General features: G+C 40.5%; 1 protein-coding gene across 4 annotated transcripts in view; it reads left to right on the forward strand.

Annotated features, from left to right (window-relative positions):
* sema6cb (semaphorin 6Cb) overlaps positions 1-22447 on the forward strand; it is a 161473-nt gene extending 139026 nt beyond the window's left edge. For 2 of the 4 annotated variants that reach the window (XM_087848419.1, XM_087848420.1), the window contains 4 exons: positions 1199-1257; positions 1729-1779; positions 5867-6022; positions 18329-22447. In XM_087848419.1, coding sequence (XP_087704545.1) covers positions 1199-1257; positions 1729-1779; positions 5867-6022; positions 18329-19659 — 1597 coding nt within the window. In that variant the 3' untranslated portion in view covers positions 19660-22447. The remainder of the gene's footprint in view (positions 1-1198; positions 1258-1728; positions 1780-5866; positions 6023-18328) is intronic. The other 2 variants (XM_087848421.1, XM_087848422.1) reach the window with 2 other exon arrangements.
* Positions 22448-24006: the final 1559 nt, after the last annotated feature.

Genomic DNA, 24006 nt, shown 5'->3' on the forward strand with positions numbered 1-24006 from the left:
AAAGATGGCTCGTCTGTATTAAGGGGAAAAGCGTATCAATCGTAGGCGCGTTTTGATCAGAGCAGCAGAAAATCAATAATTGTCAGATTGTGTTTCTTGTCAGTTTGAAGTGGTTCAAAAGGTGAATTAAGAGGATTTGAGTTACATACTCACAAGTTCACAAAGGCGAAAATTACACGGCGAAAACATTTTTGAAGGGACTTATTTGATCTTTAGTCTCTTCACTTCACAGTGGCTCAGTTTATGACTGTCACTAGATTAAATGTAATCGAATGTAGAATAAAGTGCCACACAAGCATGCATAAAGTCTGGGGACCACCAAACATTATAATAATTATACAAATATTCATTAACCTTCCACATCGCTTGCATAAAACAGTAAATGGTGTTTTGAATGAGACCTTGTGCTTCCTCTTTTCCTCTCTGAAATCCACAAAAAGCTTTCTGCAAAAGCAGTTCATTTTTCTGTATTTATTTCCTTCAGTTTATGCTACTCATTAATTTGGAAAAGTGTCCATGGAGGTGGCCAGAGAGTCAGGAGCAGAAAATGTCTCAGTGAAGACATCAGGGAAAATGATAGGCTTTGGTGTCAGTGAGTCTGACCTGATACACTTCACTGTTTCATCCGGCGATCGTACATGGCCGAGCGAGCGAGCAAACTGTAGGTACCAATTTTATCAGCTGCAGCTTTGGTAGACTAAAATAAAGTGCAGCTAGAGGAGGTGTTGTGGATAGAGAGAGAGGCTTATATCTACAAAATGTAGGAAATGACTAAGTACAGTACAGGCAGAAGAGCCAAGCTGAGGAAATGCAAGGACACACAAAAGTAAATTACTACTTTCATCACAAACTAACTTCTGGAATCTGCTGAACGCCACAAATTTAATGGTATACAACCTTGCAGGAAGATCTAAGGGTAGATTTTTTTCCTTCACTACTGTGTCCAAACAACAAACACTCTGACCTCAGCCAGATGTAAAACAAATGAAATTTTGTTGTTCTTTCTTTTCTTTTCCCCCCTTTCTTTTGGTGCGCTTGCCTTCCTGTCTCCAAAAGCTGCTTTTGAGCAAAACCAATTTTGGAAAGAGGTGCTTTGTTAGAAATGGACATTGAGTGAAATGGATTGATGCAAATTTACTGACAGGCTTCGTTGTCTTTGTTGCTGTGTGGGTGTTCGTCTTTGTTTCTTTGTCTTCAGAGGCGGGTTTGAACAGGATGTGGAGAACGGCTACCATCAGCACCCCGATACCTGCCACGGTGAGATGGAACAAACCCATTTATTCGTAGGAATTTACATGATCAATAAAGGCAGATTTAAAACTACTGATTGTTGTCAGATCTCGATGGCAGCTGGCGCAACCGATTGCGGTTTGAACAAATTAAAATGGAGCGTTACGATGTTTTATTTTAGCTGCGGCTGCAGTTTAGTTCATGTTGGAGGAGCTTGAAAAGTAGTTTGTCCACCTCCGTTCACAATCCCTGCTGGAATACTGTTCTCAATCTTTCTATGCTAATTAAACATTTGCTCAAAGAAGCATGTTTTTGCATGTAAGACAAAGTGAATTGTTTACAGCTCTTTTGCATGTGTCTGGGATGTGATGAGAACCACTAATAGGACAAATTCAACAATCATTGCCTCCCATCAGAACGTAATGAAATGTTGTCCAGAAAACGCAAATCTTAACAAATAATATCACACTGATGTTGTTTTGCATGTCTTTTCTCCAGATGTCTTGGCAACCACTCGCAAGCAGAACACAGCACTGGATTCAGCGTATGGTCAGTGGACACATTTATTTATTTATACGTATATTTATTTGCATTATGTCCCTTTTCTCTAAAGTCCACAGTCTCACAGCTAAGAAACAACGAACAGCCTTTCTTATTCCCAAAGGGATGTTAGTTTTATCTTTTCATTTATTTATTTAAGTTTGGAAATTTTGTTCGCATCCTGTATTATTTTAGACGTTTTTTTTCTACTATGCATAGCAGCAGCACTGTGTGAGGCCCAGAGGTGTGTAAGGAAGTTACCTTGAAGATGAGACCAGCAAACGTTAAAATCAAGTAGGGTTTTTGTATGAACAGAAGAGAGATTGGAAGATAAGATTGGGGGAAAAAAAGGCCGTATTAGTAAAACAGCTGGGATATTTTTTAAAATTATCCCCAAATATCATTACAAAGGACTTCTCACTCCCTTCGAGTCAGATCTATGCAGTTATGTGCCTGTAAAGTAAATGTTTCCACACTTGGCTACATGGGAGGTTAGAGAATCTTTTACTGAGGCAGCTGAATGGCTGGCACCACCTCTCCCTCTTAGCCAGTTTGACAGTTTAAACATTGAAGCCATTGTCTGAAGCATCACTTCTTTGATGGACCAGGAGCTCCACTGGCCAGGCTGCCTAATGCCCTGTATCAAGAAGGATCATCATCCCTGTCACGTTCCATTACTCCCCCGCCAGCCACACCGCACAGCCCCTGGCATGGCCGGAATAGAAATAGAAATGGCGCTAAGCTGGCTAGCACTCAGATAAGATTGAGGAGGTGGTGTTAGGACAATTTTCTGACACTGCTGCATTCAAAAGTAGTAATTTTCAAACAGATGGTTGCTAACAAGGCTCATTCACTTTTATCTACACAGCTAGCGCACCCGCCTCAACTTTTTAAGGACTTGAGGAGTCAGATCCCTTTGTCACTGGACAAATTGAGGCACAGGGGATCTAATGGCAGTGGCTGATCCAAGACAGTGATTTATAACAATACCGAGCCCATCATCCTAGAAGATGCTGGCCATTATGGCTCAGAACTATCCTTCCTACATCTCTGTGTCTTTTTCTTAGAACAGAGGCCACTTTGTCTGCTCGAGGCTTCAGCCCAGACCTCCACAGTCCCACACTGCCTCAGTAGTCTGTAAAGCCTCACTGCTGGAGGAATTACAACTCAGTTGGTAGCAAGACTTGATGAGCAACCCTACTGCTTAATCCTGTGGGGTTCTCACTACCCTAATGCTTCACTGCTCCGTTTGAAGTTTTCCACACGCAGTCAGATTCTGTCTCTGGTTTATTCTTTTTTGTGTGTGTCTATAGTTTTTTTCTAGCTGATTCACAAGAAAAGCCTTTTAAGTCTCTACACTGAACATCAATTATCAGCTTTCCGAGACAATAAAACACTCCATATGCCTAACAAAGCTGTTGTCATTCGGGGCTCTGTTCCCTGTTCGAAAAAACCACCAAAGGCAGGGACGTTTTCTTTCTTCCACTGTCACCCAAACAATCACAGCCAGCACAGGGATTAGCTTGAGACAAGCACCTGCCTGTGTAGGTAGTAAAGTGTTTCTGTTTTATAGTGGACGGGGGTTTTTGTACTTCACTAACAATAAAAAAGACAAACATTTTATTAGATTTTCTTAAAAAATGGTAAGTTAATAAAGTAATGATGAAGTCATGGAGCTGCCGTCCAAAATGCCAGGGCCAAGCACCTCCTGGTACAGTTTTAATTTGCCCAGCACAGATGGCGAACTGACAGGGCTCCTCATTCAGAGTGAACACTGTCAACTGGCTCACAGTGAGAAATAGAGAGAGCAAACTCTTCTCATCCAGTCTGGGTGTGAACTCTGCAGAATGCTAACATTATGGCTGGCTTATTAGTGCGTGAGCCCAAGCCAATAGCAACATGCTGTTCACCATACCTCAAGGACAACAGAGAGCTAATCGTGCAATCAAGATGTGGAGTGTGTCATCGGGAAAAAATATGTTTGATAATACCGTGCCTGTGGCAACTAATGCCCAGTGTGTTTCTTGGCATATGCTTGAACCAAATCCAAATGTGTTAGTCATAATGTTTGCTGGGCTACACCAAGGTGATGGAGAAGTTAAGTAACTTGTCAGGAATGAGTGTTTTTAGACAAACGTAAGGGAAATGCAACTTAAGGTGTCTTAGTAATGCGTTGGGACACCATGTATGATCAGAACAACTCCAACTGATTTTTTTTTTTTTTAAGTCGCTAAACTGAAGGGAAGAAAGACGTTGTCATCCCAAAGGAGCTTCTGGTAACACTTTATAATACAAAACAAAGACATAATTATACTTTAAATTTATAATTATCCAAGTAATTTTAAGTATTTTTAGGTAGCGGATGATTAATTTTAAGTATCATATATCCATATCACAGATTATGGAGTGACTTAAGTTATGTTTCAACAGTAGGGAGAAAAAATGTACATCGAAGTAGTCAAAATTTATTTGAAATAATTTTGTAGTAATTTTACAATATAGGAAGTTCTTTTTCCCCATCTCATATCGTAATTCTGCTGTAACAAAGGTGCATGATGATTGTTGTAATATTCAGGTATCCTTTTATTTTACCAGTATAAATGTGACAAGGATGGTTTTTGCTTGCTTTTATAAGAAAGAATAAATTGGTACCATCAAAATTGGAACTTACAATGACAGAGCAAAATCCAGCTGTTTTTTTTGTTTGTTTGTTTTTTTGAAAAGGAGTGTGCATGAAAGGAATGTCTTCTTTTCTGTAAAATACCTGGAAGTTAACAAGGTTAAGCCCCTCCCTAATCTTTAATATGGTTATGCAATACCTGAAATTACTTACGCATTACTTTAAATTACTTGCAGATTAAATTTAAACTCTAACGATTTCTTTATTTCCTCCAAGCCTGACTTTTACCACATTGTTATAGTGTACCTACTTTTAACTATTTTAATTAAATATAATTACATTATAATTTCAAATAAAATCCAATGAAATTCCATTTATTTACAGGTGATTTATGCCCGTCACAGGCTGTATTATAAAGTGCTACCGATCTTCTATCCTTTATTGTTTTGATGATTGTGGAGGAAGAACACTTTCTACCATGTGAGTGCTGGTCATCAGGAACACCCTAGCTTGTGATACATATCATTTTCATTCTCTTCAAACTATTCAGTGGCCCTTTCTGTCCTATAGATGAGGACATTGCCGTCCTGGCCACTTTTGCATAGAAATGTTGCATTGTAGGTTAAAAATGATCGCTCTGAACATTTGTGTATTGATTTGCAACAACCTGTTCCTTTTAGCAGACACATGGACCCAAACTGTGTTGTGAAAATTGAGCCACTGGATCTACTTACTGCTCAGGGGTTCAGGTTTTCCTTTATTTTGCTGCCCATCCGTATGTTCATTCATTCACTCATGTTCACTCAAGAATTTAAGCTATGGTAGAGTTCAAGGAGGAAAGGATCTGATTAGATAGGAATATGCATAAAAGAATAATAAGTTGCAATACAATAAATTCAGAATATGAAAATCTTTTTTTTCCTGAGCTCTGGGAATTTATTCAGGTAGTCAAAACCTTAGTTGCAGTTATGCCATTGTGAAAAGAAATACTTATATCATTATTTCAGTGTGAATCTTTTCAGAGCATACTCTCATCATGCCCTCATAACTGTTAAGAGTCGCAAAATGTGAAAAACAGCTCTTTAAAATGGTACAAGCTGTTTTTGGTTGTAAAATATTTTTTGAGTCCAGGATAATGATCACAAATGCTGAGATGCTTTAATCTCATTTGCTGGAGAAATACATTGTGACTTGAAGCAGCTGGTTAACTACACTGCAGAGATTTAAATCACTGTATCTGCGGAGTAGCGAATTGACAGACGAATTAACTTGTGCTCTGTCTGCTCATCGTGTCCCTGACAGTCATTACAGGGTCTTTATGTTAACGGGTGATGGTTATCTTTCTACTCAGGAATCACCCTCATTTCTCTAAAGTTGATTCTACAGACTGATTCACATTTCACTAATCACTCACTCTGTTGCCCCCTCCTCCTCCTACTCCTCCTCCTCTTCCTTCCCCCTTCGCTACAACCACAGGGAAGACCACACCCACAAGCGCCAGCACAACCTATCATGGGGCGGCATTCCCAAAGGAGGCAGGTGACCCTGAAAGAGGTACAGGTCCTGATCGCCCTCCCCCTGTTGGGGAACAAGGGTCACCTGACTCGGAGCCAATCAGTGTGGAGATGGAGGGTAAGGGGGAGGGATGTATGTCCTCGATACACTCTGACCTGCTGAGGATTGCACTGCTGGGCCCCGAATGCCTCACTGTACACTTCTAACCAGACTAAAAGTAACCCAAAAAAAATATATCACTCTGGTGCAACAGTTTCCCGTTTTCAGCATGCATACCTGCAATGCAGTTCAGTCCTCTTGCATTCAATCTCACGCAGCTAATGAAAAAACACAAGTGAGACAAATTCAATCAACACTTATTTTCTCCAGTTTTCAGTCATGCATTTTTTCTCTCTCTGCAAACTGTGAAGTAGACTGATTCTGAATTGTTAATGAGAACAAATACTCTCCAGTAGAACACAAACTTATATTGGAGGCTGACCATTGTTCTGAACTCATGTGGTGGTATGCATGCTAATATGGGCATAATGTTCTTCTGGGGTGAAATATCGCTTTCATTATCTGACTAACACGTAACTCTCTAGTTAAACCAATCTCTTAGTGAAAAGGAGAAGGCATTACTAATTGATCCTTTTGATTCATATACTTCATTAGTCCCTGCGATTCATGACGTGATGCATAATTTCCCACACAGCTTCACCTAATGGTTCTACTGACTCAAAGCCCAGTGGGGTAAGATGAAAGTGGGCTAAATGACAAGTTCTTGGTACAGTAATTGGAGACCACATTGTGCATAATCACTAAACAGAGATGGACATTAATCAATACAGCTGAGTCCGGTAAGCTTAAAAAGTATTAGGGGATCTCGCTTTCTCCTTATGCGCAGCCATACATCTTGATGTGCTCTGTTGACATGGCAGCCATAAACGTGAAGGATTTGATGACGTAAATAGATTCTGCGTTGGCACTAATTAACTCCTCGCATCAAGCGGAGATCCTAGGTCTACACAACACCTTTCCCGCGTGCCCTTTCCTCATCTTTTATTTATTTAGCTCATCAACACACACACAAATATCCCCTCAGCGTCAGTGTTCAGATGAGAAAAAAAACCCACAGGCCAGGTAACATTTCTTTCTCTCTTTACAAGACCATTCATTTACAATTTAAATGCCCCTTCCAGTTTTAGGCAAGAGTCAGCCTTTAATACAAACTTTGAGAATGTAATGTCAGCTTTCAGGCTATTTGGGGTTCTACCACCGATGATACTCTCTCTTTTCCTGAATTTGATTCTGATTTAAAATTAATTTTTTCAAAGTAAAATGACAGTATAAAACAAAAAGAATTTATTCCCTAAAAATTATGGCATACGCTTTCAACAAATAACATCCCACCAAGCTCCTCCTGTTCTTCAGACTCTATCAGAAGAAAATATTATAGGGAACAAGCTGTTTAGAAAGATGCTAGCGCCATCTCCCTCATTACACCTAAAACCACTTATTGAATGTTCACTTTCAAAAAATTAAAAGTAATGAAAACATATAGTGTTTATTATGAACATCTCTGTAACTGCTAGTTTATACCTTATTGTTGATTTCCACATACTTTGATGTCTCTTTCACACTTTTTAGCTTTAACTTCTATGGTAAAAAAAAAAAAGCGTTATCAATAAAAGTCATTATTAATTCTCATAACTCAGCACTCGTCTTTCCACAGCCTGCAAAACTGGTGACTTTTGCAGCAAATAGTATTAATTTTTTTTTTTTTTTTAAATGAACAAAATGATCTGTTGTTATCATTCGTGTCTTCACACAACGTGACGTACACTGTTTTACACTTATTGATGTATTTGGCACAAATTATTTTATCAATAAGGAGGTTGTCTGCTAATATTAGTGATTAATAACAAAATCCTTATGGTAGTTTTCGGCTAAATTAATAAAATCTACTTTTTCTTTCTGTTTTTACTTAATTTGCTACAATGTTGCACACAGAAAAAAGCTACAAAATGCTATATTTTAGAAGGTGGAATCGTCACAGTATTTAAAAAATCAGTTCTGCTTGAAAGGTTTCATTGTTAACTTAGACATTTATAATCTCTGTAGTTATAAGTGCCACAGTGATTTTGAATTAGGTTTTATTACTGCTCAAGTTTAAAGTGCTCTAGTTTAACTTCAGTTCTCTGTTCTCACATTGTTAAATACATCAAACATTTCATTTCTCAGTAAGAGCATAAACTCTTCCACACCAATCCTCAGCTGCCCCAGTAAATGACATGACCTATAAAAGTCTAACCAGTTTCTGAATATTTAATTACTTCTTGATCTTCATTGTCTCGAGTATCATTTTTTCCCTCACTTTTCAAGATGACAGTTCAAACTTAATCCTGATTAACATTCCAAGCATTTGGCGTTTCAGCAGCTGTTACTCTGCTGAAACGATCTTGTAACGAAATAGGAGCTGCAAAGCAAGAGAAAGTTTTTGAAGCTTTGCTGTCTCGAGTCGAAGCATTTTCTTGCAAGTTAACAAAAGAAATGCAGTTCATTGGCTAGGATTCAATGAAGACAAAACATCGTGAAGCAGTGTTTTGTTCTCTTCTCGCTGCTTGCCTGTGCACACACCGTGTCAGAATCCGTAAATCCTCACCATGTAAAATAAGCTTCCATTCAGGCAGAAACACTGTGCAGTGGCAACGATGAGCCGTTCAAGCTTACATTTTAAAATAAAGTAAATAAATGACAAGCAGGACCTTAAACCAGGAAGTCAGAGAACATGTGGTGTGTAAGTGAGCCTGTTACACACCTCCCAGACGATGTTCCAGTAGACAGATTAGGACACAAAATAAACTTATGGTAAAAGTAAACTAAAACTTGATTAAATGATTGTCCATCTTTAGGCCCAGTCTTTACTCAAAACATAAAGTGTCCAATAATTACAGCACCAACTGACCTTGAGGCTAAACCAGTGTGAAATCAAGTTTTCTGATATACTTCTGATTACTTTCAGCTGTATATATACTGCTGTGATGGTTGATGTTCATATAATTTTTGATATGAGCATGCTCAAGCAAAGATTACTAATAACAATAATGTTTAAGTAATCCCTGTGAGGCACAAGGTCAGCCTTCAGACTGCTCTAAATACTGTTTCTGAAGGTTTTTTATTATTATTCCTTTTTTATCTCAGTGATGTCAAAGATGGGGTGTCTCATTATGGTCATTTCAGGGATACACAACTGCTGTTCAAACACTGTCTGCAACGAGCAGCTGATTAGAGCAAAGCCGGTTTAAATGGATAGTGGGAGAGGAGCTAAAATGTCTTGTTTCAAACGGTTGATTAGCTGAGGGGCTAAGTGTAAGTTAAATTAAGATTATTTAGAATATGGAAGCATGCTCCTGTAATAGTAGAAGTACTAATGAAGGTAGTGGTGGTAGTACTCGACTAATCCGTGAATAAAAATATAAAACTGTAAATGAGCTTAGTAGGTCTTGTTTGTGATACTCGGAGGTTTACACATGTAAAATAATAAATGGGAAAGTAGCCGACAGGCTGAGTAATATTAGTTATAAGGACAGCTGCAGCCGTCTCCCATTAAAAAACACAACTGACATAGTATTAAAGATGAATGATCAGATGCTATAATCTTGAATTGGACTTGCTGTAAAGGACTGAGATTTGACTCGGCATGCACTGCCTGTCTGCAAGAGATGCATCATAAATCTCATTCTCATCTGAGGAAACAGATGTGCATGTTAATCAATACTGCTGTTGGCACTAGCTTGAAATGAGTCTGGCTTCACATTTGTATATGTGAGGCATCTCTATAGGCATCGAGTGTGTTTTCTTTCAAAGTGCTAAGCCACCATTTATTACTTATAGATTCAGCTATGAGCACTTATAAAACACTTCATAATGCACAGCAGTGGCTGACAGGTTTAAAAGTAGATGCTAATGGAAGTGCTGATGCTGCTGACATACTGCTTGCCTACAGACTTGGAAACAACTTTTTTTAGTCAAGTTTTGGCAGCAGTTAAGTTAAGTATGTAGCCCCCAGGCTGCATAATCAGTGTAAAGTAATGTGAAACAGAAACTCTAGACCTTACAACAGCAATTTAGACTTGTTAGAGAAGGAAAAGCCCAAGTGTCACTAATGAGATTAGAAATGGCTGGAGTCTCTTCAAGGTCCCAGTGAACTCTGTCAGGATCATCAGCCCCGTAAACAGAGCTTAACCATCATTTACTTTTTTCTGCACTTTTCTTAATCTAAAATATCTGTGAAAAACATTTTTGCACCCCCTGTTTTTCATAGAAGATGCAGAGATTGGAAAGCGGACTAAATACTATATATGGTTGGAAAAATGATGAAGTGTCAATATTTAACCAGGTTTTAGCAAACGGTTACATATTATTGTTTACACCTAATAGGAGAACTTTTTTGTTTTGAAAAAGAGAAAAGTGCCTTAAGCCTGCGAAACAATTCACAATGACTATTCTGTTGTTTATATTCTATTCTGTTTATAACAGTATAAACAAGTGAAAACATGAATGAAATTCAGGGCTTTTCTTACCTGAATTGACAAAGTCTTTAATTTTGAGGTTTGACCACAGTTCCTGTGATTTTGCTCACAGAAAATAGAAAAAGGGGGGGAGACTGGTCTTGTGGGGCAGCAAACATGATACAAAACATTTGGATAGCTGTTAATCAGAAACTTCTGCATATGCAGACGTCATATGGAATATTACAGTAGCTTAATCACTGCTGTCACCATGCACTTCCCAGTGGCTGCAGCTAATTTGTCTCACGCAGTCATTGCCAAATTTGCCTCAGCAAATGAACTTCGTCACACACTGAGCAGAGGGCTCATCGGTTAGCAAGAATATCAGTCCACCTTAGATTTTAGCTTCTTGTCTAAATGTTGTTGTGCAAATAAGCAAACAATTGAAGTGAAGCATCTTTGACTTTGACTTTTAGGGGCAGCCCTACTAGACACATTCAAAATGTACAGTAACACAGGGATAATCGGTGTCCTAAAAGGCATCCAATTCTCAAACCACTAGTATAGACTTTAAACACTAACCTTCACTTCTGGCTCTACTTTTCAACTTGTGGCCTGTGTAAGATGGTGATTTCCTTCAGGGCAAAACTAAAATTAACTTTGGAAAAAGGATAATTGGTAAGGCAGTCACTGTTACATTGAGAGTGTGAAAGAGCACCTGTGCTATGGGCAACAGTTCAGATATAATGGCTCAGAAAAGTAACCCCAAATTTCAAGGTTTGCCTTTGAGTGGACATCTCTAGAAGAGCCTCTGAGCAGAAATAAACCCTTTTATTAAAGGTGCGAATAAATAGAAAAGGCAGATATTTGACACATAAGCTATGCTAATCCTAAATGCATTATCTCTTTAGTGTAGCTCAGTGATGGTTTGCTCTGATGTGGATAGCTGCATTACATTATGTAAACACCAGAAAAGACTAAAAGGCTGGGGCAGAGACCTGCTGACCTGCTGCTATTTAGAAAAGAGAACAGCAGTCGGCTGCACTTGAGCAGTTTCTGGCTGGGAAAACGCCCACCTCTCCATTTCGTGCGAACACACATTAGTCTCTGGGCTAGCAAAAGTGTGTTGCATCAGATTCCCGGTTCCAGACCTCTCCGGTTTGTTTTCTCCCCTTCGTCTGCCCTCTATTGTTATTTGACCTTTTCCTTGACTCTTGCACATTTAGATGAACCAGCGTGGGTTGGACCAAAAACTCAGGTTAGCAGCTAATTTAGCTGACAAGCGTGGGGAGATGGCTCGATAATAGAATCAAGTTGGGCGGGCGTTTTCAATCTCATTAAAACACTACAGGAGCAGAGCAGAGAGTGAACTCGAGCTGAACCTTTTCATGAAGGAGGGCTGGTGTCCTGGGGGGACATTGATGCCAGCTAGTTTTCTAAAGAGTTATTTATACTTCTGAAGACCATGGCAACAGACACAGCCTGTATCATTAGTCAATGAGCTCTGACTGTGTCCCTTCTAACCACCCTCCAATATCCACTCCTCAGAGACACTTCATTCCACATCAGCATGCGTACTGTTCGATAATCAGATATCCGAAATCGTCTTAGACTTGTTTGTCTTAAATGAGATAAAGTTGGTAAAGTTGTAAACAGCGTGTTGTTATAAATAAATAAATACCCAATGTCATTTCTCACTATTTAAAAGAAAGGGACTTGTTTTTGTTCTACTTTTCATACTTTTAAGCACAAAAGTGTGAAGTTGAGCATTCAAATATTTAATGCATTTTTTAGATCTTTAGGGTCAGACAGAGGCTGAATATTCAGAACATGCTCATTATGACAGTTAAAGACTACCGCCGTCTGCCAAATTTCATTCAACCCGTCGCTCTGTGTTGACCCTACTGGCTGTTTTTGCATCATTTATCACAAGTCGGGCCACGATTGCGTTTTTGAAAAGCTGCTCCAGTTTGGACTTCCTGAGTCCTAGTCGTGGCGTAAAGGTTATGCAAAACTAGGCCATCTTTTCCCTTCACTCAGCTCACCAGCACTTCACAGCGACTGAGTGACATCATGTTTTACTGCAATGTGCTATAAAGACTAACCTTTAAAGGCATTACACATACCAAATACTTCACTTTCCATACTTGGAACTTTTAATGGCTTTTTATTCCACATTGGCTATTAAAGTTCAGCTTAGGTCAGGGTGTCACAGAAATCCACGGGGCCCACAGTGGTGAAATCCAACTACGCAGTAGTCCCGGCCCTTAGCCTTAACCCCTTACCCTTTTATCTGTCTCACTGACCTCTGGGGGAGTGTTACTCCCACTTTACCTGCTTGTTTTCTTTCTCTTTGTTCTTTTCTCTGTTTAGTTGGACTAACCCTTTAGCTTTACCTGCCTCCTTTGTTGAATTCTTTCTCACTGACCCTTTTCATCGTCTCTTTATGATCTGCCTTTCCAATTTTACAGCGGATGGTTGAAACTGTGTGCAGGTGTGTGAGTGGCCCGCAAGTTTCTCCATCTCTTAAAGCAGCAGTTCATGCCAAATAAAGCACAATTATAAATGTGCACACAAAGACAATTCGGAGAAAAGATTTCACACTTCAGGTGATGCGGCCACTGATTTTCCTCACCTTTTATTTGTGCGTCTTCATTACAGTGTAATATTATTATTGTGTTATGCTTTCTGAAAAGTGACTTTGGTGTGGACTGTCTCTTTAAGTTTACTGGTGAAGCCAAGATTCTTCCAGTGCCACGTTTCTGCTGCACCAGATGCATTGGAAGCATTTTGTTTCACCATCCACTGAATGGCAAAATAAACAGCTCCTTTTGTTTCTGATGCAACTGCATGTAAAAAGGAAAAAGGACCCAGTGCATGTGCTCTGCATAGTTTAAGGGTTTGTGATGAGTAAACCCGATACCAATTTATATAATGACAACAAAAAGCACATTTACTCATGTAAGTAAGCTGCAGTCCAATAAAAGATGCACCTATTTTTGGGAGATATCAGCCTCTGAAGATTGTGTTCGTGGCCCATTTCCTTGAGGAAGAGTCTTTTTTTTTTTTTCCAGCAAGATTTGTTTTTTTAGGCAAACAAAGCTCAGTCACCTTTAGATGTGCTGACGTGGCTTCATCAAGTGTGGAGGCTGATAAATTAGAAGACGGATAAATCAAATTAAACCTGTCTGCACAAGAAGTGAGAAAATGTGTTTTTTGGGTAATCTGGAAGGCTACACCCTTTAACCAAACTATTTCCTGTCTGGGTTTTTGAAGCGAAATATATTGTTGCTGCTGCTTGAAAACATGTCTGTCTTCTCAAAGCACAGGTGTAGATATTGAAGGATGTCAGGCAGACACCAGATTCTGATTACCAGATGTCTCAGCATGGTTAATTTACCAATATTCAATCAAAAACGTAATGAGATATATGCTCTGTATGCATCAGCACACCACGAATGAAATGCAGCGCTCATTACAACTACTTTTCAATTGGAATGGATCTGTTACATTACACCATATCACCTTAGCTCGTGTGCATATATTAAACCGCATCCAATTGGCTGAGCACTGAGGTGGAATATTATGCAAATGCCTAATAACAAGTGTACATGATTGAATTCACTCTGTCAACAGCCAGAGCCCCGCACGCATACAGCCCGGATACTCCGTGTATCTGTATGGACACGCACACTGATGCGCACAATCATGCTCCATTTGCTAACCATGTCTGTCAGTGTGCAGACATCAAGTATTAAAAATGTCAAATTACTAAAAGCTCACAGCAATGGGGCAGAGCTGCTCTGCTTTTCACACAGACTTGGAAAAAGGCAAATAATTAATTTGTTCCGATCTTCAACCTCAGGGTGTCTCTCAAGAGTTAAATTGTTATTTTTGGTGTGGAAGCATTAGCAGACGGGGGGCAATGCTTGTCTATGAAGCCTGGGGCAATTTTGTCTCATTGGCTTCTCATTGGGATGGAGTAGCCATTAACAGAACAATTACATGCACTTGTAAGCTTGCAGAAAGCAGAAACTAATTAGGGCTATTTTGGAACGTCTTCACTTGATGCGAAAAAAATAGAACATAAATTGTTTTCCAGGTTACAAAGCATTTAAACACACCCTTGAGAAAAGCCTTGTGCACTGGAAAAGTTGTGCGTGAGAGAAAAAGCTCTGAATTATTATGCATCTGACCTTGACAGTGTTGGTATTCAGTCCCTCTTTATATTTAATATTTAAAATTCAAGTTTTCTAGAGTGCTAATGCTTTAATGTCCTGCAAGACATGCAAAAGGAAATTTTCACAATTGAGCAAGTGTGAATCTTCAAAGGGTTCAGATTACCGGTAATTGGTGTCAAGGAAAAGCTTATGGGTGTTTGTTAATGAAGTCGATTTGAGAGCTTGCAAAGACAGGATCCATTTATTTAATCACGCACTCCTAAGAGAAATTGTCACTTCCATTGTAATTTGTTTTCAAACTCGCCTTTATCACCTGCAGGGGGAAAAAAGGGAAACTCTTAAAACACACCTATCAACAGCAAGCCCTCCTTACTTTGTTTCCCCTCCTGCAAAAACCAGCACCAATTAGTAAGACGTGGCACAGGCAGCGCTATGTAAAATGTGCCTGTTTACATAACCTGCCGTGCTATCTATTTTTAACAATATGGATGCAATCATGAAGTGCTTCTCTTCCTACGGCACTGTGGAGGAACGCGAGGCTTGTTCTCCATCCGTATCGCAGATGCCGCAGAGCACCAGGCTTCAAAACCCAGCAGAGTGACGGTCTGTCACTCACCCCGTCAAGTCTGCGTCTCTCACTCTGCCTCTCTCCTCGTCTTCTTCTTTTAATTCTTCTCACATACATTTGCTCCCTCTCGATCTTTTTCTTTTTTCTTTTGGTCCTCTTCTTTTGCTTTTACACTTGCTCCCCTGTGTCTTGGATCCTTGGGTCCCCACAAATTCACCTCCCCCCCTGCAACCAAGGTTGAATTTCATTCCTTCATCTTTCTCTTCAGTTATTTTTTTTTCCTGGCTATCAACATCCGTCTCTCGCTCCTTCTCTCCTTTGCCTCGACACATGCAGCCATCTGTCTTTTTACCTTTTGGCAGACTTGGGGTACTGCTATATTAAGCCGCCGCTGAGCCAAGTCCATGTTGAGTTGACACAAAAATATAATGTGACAACGTTGGAGAGGAACACTGATGGAGAGCTGTGTAATTAGTGTAAAACTCTGTTAACATGGGGTGACCCCCCCTCCCAATAAAGACTTTTTTTGAACTACATATTTATTTAGTTGCACACACTGTTTCGTTTTTAAATGTTTGTGAAGTGGTGCAAATTCAGTAGGTAAAGTTGGCGAGCACTTCCTGTGCGCCACCTAGCTGCTCGCCAGGCTGTTGGTATGATTCACCGGGTATTAATTTCACTGTGACCGGTGGCACCATATGTCCCACATACCCACTGATTGAGTTATTCAGCCTGCTCATGAAACATGTTGTGACAGGCCATTCATAGGTTCTGCGTTTGTTTACCTCAGCTCTGTGTTTTACCTCCTGCTGTGGCACTTGACTCATAGCCTTCAACCAGGAGGAACATCGCTATAAGCCTGTAAGCACAGACACTGAGGAGGGTGTCGTGGTCCAGAGGGAGCAGATGACTCACAGCCACCGGGAAGCCACGGGGGTGACGGGAGACAAAGTGCACACCGAGATGAGAGCAGAGTTTTACCACTCATTACAAAAGCTGCACGCCGCCAGGGAACACATCAGTTAGATCAAAAATCGTGGAATCATACTGATGCTGCAAAGCTGATTGAAAGAAATGCCCGAGATTAAAAGAAGTGGTATTAATGGGCTCACTGCAGCATCACTTCTGATTGCCTCACCCACTGGGATTGCAATGATGATTTATGACTTTTTAATGCGGTCATAAGTTGAAGCAGTCATAAGAATAAATGGCTAAATACTAAGAATTTTTAATTGGAAGCTCTATTAAAAGCATTATTTCCAAAAAGATTAGTGCACCACAGAATCCTTCAGCTGGGCAAACGATGCTAAATCACCCCTCACAATGAATGCAGTGATACATTATGAAGGGATGGTTCGCTTTTACAAGCACACCTGCTCAGTTCAGCTCCACATAAAAGAGGTGAAAAAGTTTCACTAACTTCATGACCTAAATAATTGAGTCTTTCTCCAAACACAAATAGCTAGAAACTGTGTACATACAGCTCCGTTGTGAAGAGAGCTAAATCTTGTTTGATTATTATTTCAACATATCAGTCCACTGTTGTAATGAGATTCTGTCAAATTAAAGTTGTAATGACAGGAGGCAAATTGCTCATCTTTCCTTGTCATGTGTAGTGTAGTTACCGTGGTCTCTTTTGAGGCTTAAGAAAATGAATTTAGATTCCACTCATTTGTGCTTTTGTCTCGTGTGCATTTGTGCAGAGATTTAACTGAAACTTAGCGAGTCTCTGATCAGATTTTCTCTGTGTAATATCTCACAATATTTCCCTCTAATTCCATAAACACAGTCAGAAAGGTCCTTTTTGACTCTCCTAACACATACTTATTGCCTTTAATAACGTTATGTAGGCGGGTTTCTTCCTGCTCTTCACCATACTAAAAAGTAAAAGTCCTTTAGTGTCAAAACCGATATCCTCTAAGACTGGCAGAGGACTCGGGTTCTCTTCGTGACTCCCTGGCAGACTAAGATGATATCCTAAAACTGCACATGCTTGTTAACTTTCCTAGCAATCAAGAGACGTTACTGTCTATACAAATCACACTATGTTATATACCATTGTCACAATGCCAGATTGCTTCACTGATCCCTGGCTGCTTTTATGTTTATTATTCTTTTTTTTTTTCTGAGAGGAATTTTAATTAATATAAAGTTTTGGTTTGAATCATTTAATTTAAAGTAAATATTAAAACTATTTATAATGCAGACCTAATAACTGAACTGGCTGCCCTAATACTCATCCACAAATCGCTCTGTAAACACCTTATAAACTATCATCAAGGCTGATTTAGACATAATTGTTTTCCATTTTAATTCCTCCACTAAGCTTTCATGTGCTGCTGAATTTAACTTGTGGGGAGCACCTGCATTCTTCTCTGTTTTCAGTTCAGCTCAGCTGTCCCCCTCTGCAGACTAATCAGTTTCGCAGAACTGTCATTAAGGGCAGAGAGAAGGGTCTGTCACCACAGATGGCAACAGCCTCTTGCAAATGAGCTCTGATTACAAGAGGTGGCAGGTTTCTCTCTCCTTATCATCCCTGCCTTTCACGCCATTAGGCAATCACGGTGCTTGGGTCACAGCTCCTAAGGACAGTTACATGGTAGATTTACCTTCGCTAATGTCCTTGTGTTCTTGGTGTGCTGTTTCGCAAACTGTCCCCTCGGCTTCATTTTGAAAGAATTTGACAACCTCATTTGAGTCTGTGTTGGCAAAGGTGCCAGACTCGGTGAGCTATTGAATAGACCTGTTATTTTTGGCTCGTTCATCGTACCAGGTGCTCTCGCTCCTGATCCTCGCATTGGAAGGCGAAGTCTGTGAAAATGACATCAGGTTCCTGCTGCTGTGCTCCCATCAATATTTAAAGCTCTAACTCATTTCAGAGTTGATTCCTCACTGACTGGGGAGCTCTTGGCCTTGCCTGTCTGAGGTGAAAGCACAAGTCCTAGAAAGAAAGGCCGTATTCATCTATTAACAGTGGAAGGAAAGGAAGCCAAGAGCTTAGTTCAAACACCCCTCCCATGCTGTTTCCCACATAGTGAATCTCCTGTAAACACAACCTGTCGGTCCCAGCTGTTGCTTGACCTATATTAGCTCTTGAAAAAATGTTTTTATTTTTTTAAACCTTCTGGCTCAGTCAGAAAAACTAACTGGAGTACCTTTTTCTCTTTTCATCTGTTTTAAGGTGTGAGGCGACCTCCAGAGCAAGACAAACCCAGTCCTAGTGTCCATTATACTCTTCTGATTGCTTGTGTTTTGGTGGCCTTTGTCCTTGGTGCCTTCCTCTCTGGCTTCCTGGTTTCATGCTACTGTAATCACACAAGCCACAAGACCAAGAAGTTGTCGAAAGACCCCGAAGCCCCAATCCCGCATGCTCTATCACTGCGCAGCCTAGCCAAGCTCAATGGCCTCCTGGACAGCCAAAGTAAGGACGACAAGCTGGAGGTGTCATCTCCCAAGATCTACAACTCTTTCTTCGCCAACAGTAAGGAGCATCACCCATCGAGGAGAAATGGTCATCATGGAATGACAATGGGAGACTTGGTCCATGCCCAGCATCACCAACTCCACCATTCCTCAGAGCTGTCTGGTCTGCCTACACCAGACTCGACCCCAGAGCTGCCAATTAAGAGCATGAAAGCATTCAAGAACCAGTGGGAGAAGAATCAGAACTGCAACAATGCCAAGGAACCAAAGTCCCATAATATTGGTTCCAGGCCCAGCTCTGCCCTGCTTCACCAGCAGGTCTTCCCCTACTCCCATGGACTGTCTAATAGCCAGTCAGCAGTCGGACACCTTCATCCCGATGAACGCAAAATCCACAATGTTGAGCGTGTGTTGTCTCAGCAGCCTTACGCTGGCTACTCTCAGAAGGTGATGGAAGTAACCTCACTCGATGAGCTTCTGAAGCACATCCACGAGGCTAGCGGCAGCAAGAACTCTCAGCTAATGAGCCCATCTGGTCTGATGGCCAGCGGAGGTGGAGGCCAGCTAGCCTTTGCCAATCGTATCCAGCCTCAGATACCTGAGACAGAATCAGCCCCCTACTACAGCTCATCCACTTTACCACGTGACAGCCTCACCCGTCGCATGGATGTTCCCCCAGACATTCCCATGCACCACCAGTCTACCTTGGAGAGGAGGCATTCCTCCCAAAGGCAATCACTGATTGCTGCAGCCACCAAAATGCCCAACGGAGGTGGAGTAGTAGGAGGAGGGGGAGGAGGAATGATCCCTCGCCAACACAGCTTCAGCCAACGAAATGGCGGGCCCCACCAGCCACCTCCTCTTTTGGCGCGGATGAACTCGACAGGCAGCGCGTGTGAGGTTCACTATCCCCTGCTTCCCAATGGATACCTGGCACGTCAGCACAGTTATAATGGAGAACAGCAAGAGGTTCCACACAGGGGTGCGATCGTCCGTCGGGCAGCTTCTCTCAAACCTGACGTCCCTCCCAAGCCCTTGTTCATACCTGCCACATCCCCAGTCAATGAACAGGGAAAGTTCAACTACTGAGGGGTATGCTCTTGGACTAAGAGAAGGAGCCTCCCCCCCCTCCCCTCATTGTGTCATCTGTAAGAAACTTTGAAGAAATGCAGTGAGTTTGGGGTTGCAGACCTTTACCTGAAAACACAACCAACTGTGTGGCACCAGTGTCACTGTGGACAAAAGCCTCAACCAAACTTGTTTTTTTCCGCTTCTTTTTGTCCAACGAATATCTTTGTACCATATTGGTATTGCTTAGCTACTTGCTTATTATAGAACCGCTTACTTGGGTGACGTGATGCCACCTCCTTATATTAGGCTGCCAATGTCCTCAATGTGGATTTACAATGCAACTCCGTTTTTGGACACGTTGATGTTGGAAAAACTTGACACATCAGTCATCTTGAAGACTTAAAAGCTCGAGGCTCGCTTAGATTCATGCTTTTGCTTAACCTTTTCTGATGTAGTGTTGGTATCCGGTCCCCACCCACCCCACCCTCGAATGTGTTTATATTATGCATGTGTGTGTATATATATGTGTGTTTATATTTACACCGTATATGTATACATATACATATGCAGTATGTGTAACCTGTGGTTAAAAAAAAAAAAAAAATCCCCTGAAAGTAGTTATGTCTTTGCCTTACTATACTCTCTCATCTTTGGGTATATCAAACGATCCCCCCGCCCAAGCCCTAAGAAATATCTTAGGGGCATCAAATGTTCATCAAATGTTGTCATTTGGCTCCAGACACCAATTCAAATTTGGTCACAATGACAAGACAAAGGAAATACTTCAACAAAGCAGCTACACTCGCCTTCTCTTTTACTTTTTTCCCTGTCCCAGCTGATGTCAGGTGACAACATTCGGGTCCGTTTAAGTTCTTCAAGAATGTTTCGACAACATTGGTGCTCCGCAACTCTAGTGGGTCTAATATTCTTTGAAATGGAAGCAACCAACATATTTCTCTGAAATATTTTGGACCCAAAGAGGACAAGACAAACACGTCTTGCCGTCTGGTGTTAGGAGAATGAACACTGAACATCGAACAGACTGCAGTTATCATAATTATTAACTCTGTGGCTATTGGTTGTAAATAAAGGAATAATTACTAGCCAAATTTTAACTGTATGTGTAAATGTGTGCCTTATTTAATAATAGTGTGTGACATGGGCTTAGGGGTCAATGCAAGGGGCTCAGATGGCAACTATGCTACAGTATATTGTAGGTGTTTGATTTTTCTATGGTTGTCAGTATGTGTCATACAGTATCTATTGTATATGTGAAGAGTTTCATTCCAGAATAAGATATTTCTCATCGGTTCTAATTAACTGAATTAATAGTTTGACTGTAACACTCACTAATAAATCACATGTTATGTCATATATTGACTATAATTTTTTTTTACAAAGTAGGCTAATATTTTGTAAATTATCTAATTTTTTTTTAATCGACGTAAAATAACTAGTACCTTTTTTTTCAGCATTGTTTTGGAATGAAACCCTTCGTTTTTCGCTTTTCTTTTGTTTTCATCCCAAAAGTGTGAGCCTACAGGTTTTTAATGCGAGTGTGGGACACAGCAAGTACGAAGCCTGAGACTGCAGACATTCAGGTTTGACTGTATACTGTCACTTTCACCTGGGTGTCGATTTCCTTGTAGGTGCCATTGTTACGTTTTTGTTTTTCGTAGTGTTATCTTCTTGGGTTTCTAAAGGGGCAGTTCACAGTTCCTCTTAAGTTATCACCTACAGATGTGTGGCCATTGTAGAAGTTGCATTTACCTTATGGGAGGAAAAAAGCGTGTCTTGCTTGAGTTTTGAATGTCAGGATATATGTTTTAGTAAGTGTGTGAAACCATACGGTTTCAGTTCTGTATGAAAATAAATCCAGGTTGGTGGCATGTAGCATGACTTCTACAATGGTTACTGCTGTAGATCTTGACCTAGTGGTGCCACCGGGTGTTGAATTTCAAAACATGGACAAGAAACATGGAGCAGTGCAATGAACTCTGATCCGACAGGCTGAGATTGTCTCTTGGATTGATACTTGGGAAGTGATTGTGGAACCGGTTCACAGGTGACCGTGCTGCCAAACACTGCTGAGGATTTTCACCTCATTAATGGTGATGCCAGCCAGCTGTGCCTCAGACATATCACCCCTTCAAAACTCAACTGTTGTACTTTTCAGGAGAGTCGCTTTGACCACGGTTGGCTGGAACCGTGATCAATTCTGTGAAAACAGCACTATGCTATTTACTGTATCTGAAAATGGTGTTTATTGATTGAAATTTCCCAGAGCTCATTTGACCCAGTGTAAAGTTTACCATTCACACTACTCCAGCTTCAGTAAATTAAGGAAAAGTACCTAACATTTGTAAGGAAAAAAAAGTTGATTTGGTAATTAACAGGCAGCAGAGCATTAAATAGCCTTTCAGACGGCAAATAAAAAACATCCAACTTGATTTAGGGTTGGGGCGGCAGTGTTTCGTAAGAGGAATTGTGGCAGCTACAGTGTTTTAATGGATTTATTTTTCTGTTTTGGTCTGGTTTTTTGTTTTGTTTTGTTTTTTTTGGTAATTTGTTTGTTTTTAATCTGCCGGTAACAGATTGTACGGAAATGGGGACAGTCTCGCCTCTTAAAAGTTCTATCAGTATTTGATTTGGTGTAAATACATTCTATCTGGGCGAGGTCTCATTGATTCAGTATTATGTTTTTCTCCGTTTGATTTCCAGGCTTTGCCTCTTGACTTACTATGAATTTGGTCTCACAGAATATCATTGTATGTCTCTTATACTAGGAATAAAATGGAAAATATGATGAACGTTTCACTAGTCAATGTGTCAAAATAATCCCGGTAACATCGTTGATGGTCATACACAAAGTCTGAAAACAAGAATAGCAGTAGCAGATAAACCAGAAGCTCATCTCTGAGGCAGAAATGTTTAGGTGAGATGGTGATTCAAACTATACTTTGAGACTGTTTATTATAATAGATACACTGCTCAAAAATTAAAGAAACACTTTTCTAATCAGAGTATTGTATCAAGCAGTTTGACCTTGTGACAAGGGAGTAGGTCGAGGAGTTGTTAATCAGTCTCAGCTGCTTTACTGTTAATGAAATTAACAACTTGTGCAAAATAAAAGTGTGGTCTTAGAGGTGGATGCGACTTACATTTTTTCCTGTTTATTTTTTCACTAGTTTTGCATTTGTCAGTGTCAGTGTTGGTAGCATGAGGCGATCCCAGGACCCTACAGAGGTTTGATAGGCAGTCCATTTTCTCCCAGTGCAATCTCAAGAGCATGGAGGAGATTCCCGGAGACTGGCAGTTACTCTAGGAGAGCTGGACAGGGCCATAGAAAGTCTTTAACCTATCAGCAGGACTGCTGTTTGCTTCTTTGTGCAAAGAGAAACAGGATGAGCACTGCCCGAGCTGCAAAATGTCCTCCAACAGGTCACTGGTGTGAATGTCTCTGACCAAACAATTAGAAACAGACTTTATGAGAGTGACCTGACTGTCCAGTGTCTTCTCATCTGTGAAAAGCCCTGGTCCCTGTGCTTTTCACAGATGAGAGCGGGTTCACCCTGAGCACATCTGAGAGATGTGAAAGGGTCTGGAAAAGCTGTGGAGAGTGTAATGCTGCCTTAAACATCATCCAGCATTACCAATTTGGTCTGGGGAGGCATATCTACGAAGAGATTTACAGAGCTCTCTATGATAAGCAACTGTGCCCCGGTTGCTATTAGATAATGGGATGAAATCCTTAGACCCATCATCAGACCCTACGCTGGTGCAGGCGTTCTTGGGTTCCACCGAGTGCATGGCAATGCTGGTCCCTATAGAACTTGGGTGCTTTACAAAGTCCCGTTTTGAGTTGCTGAAATAAAATTTTGGCAAAATAACCAAGCATACGTCATTTTTTTCTCTTGGGTTTTCTGGCAGTGAATTCAGCCCTCTGTAAGTTGATGATTTTAATTTGCATCAAACAGTGTGGCATCCTTTTTCCCCCTAACACATTACCCAGTCCATATCAGTACAAACACCCAGCAAAATTCTTATTCCCATTGAACTCGGAAATGTTGTCAAAGTATTTTTATAATTTTTTGAGCAGTGTGCATCTTGGATCTGTTTTCTCTCTCTCTACTAAGTGCATATTCTGTCCCATGTCTTGGGATGTCTCAGAGATATAGATGTAAAATTTGGATGTCAGTCAAGAAGCAAGTGATTTGTTTTTTGTGTGTGGATGAACGATGTTTTTTGTTTTCTAAAGGAATTTTTTCAGTGGTTCTGGGAAATAAAATGTTTTTCTGTGTCTTTGGGATTTAGAGTACAAGATATACTAAGCATCAATTTAATTTGTGCTTTTAGTACAGAGAT

The sequence above is a fragment of the Neolamprologus brichardi genome, chromosome 11 (assembly GCF_056152115.1).
Source record: "Neolamprologus brichardi isolate AB-2024 chromosome 11, ASM5615211v1, whole genome shotgun sequence".
NCBI lineage: Eukaryota > Metazoa > Chordata > Actinopteri > Cichliformes > Cichlidae > Neolamprologus > Neolamprologus brichardi.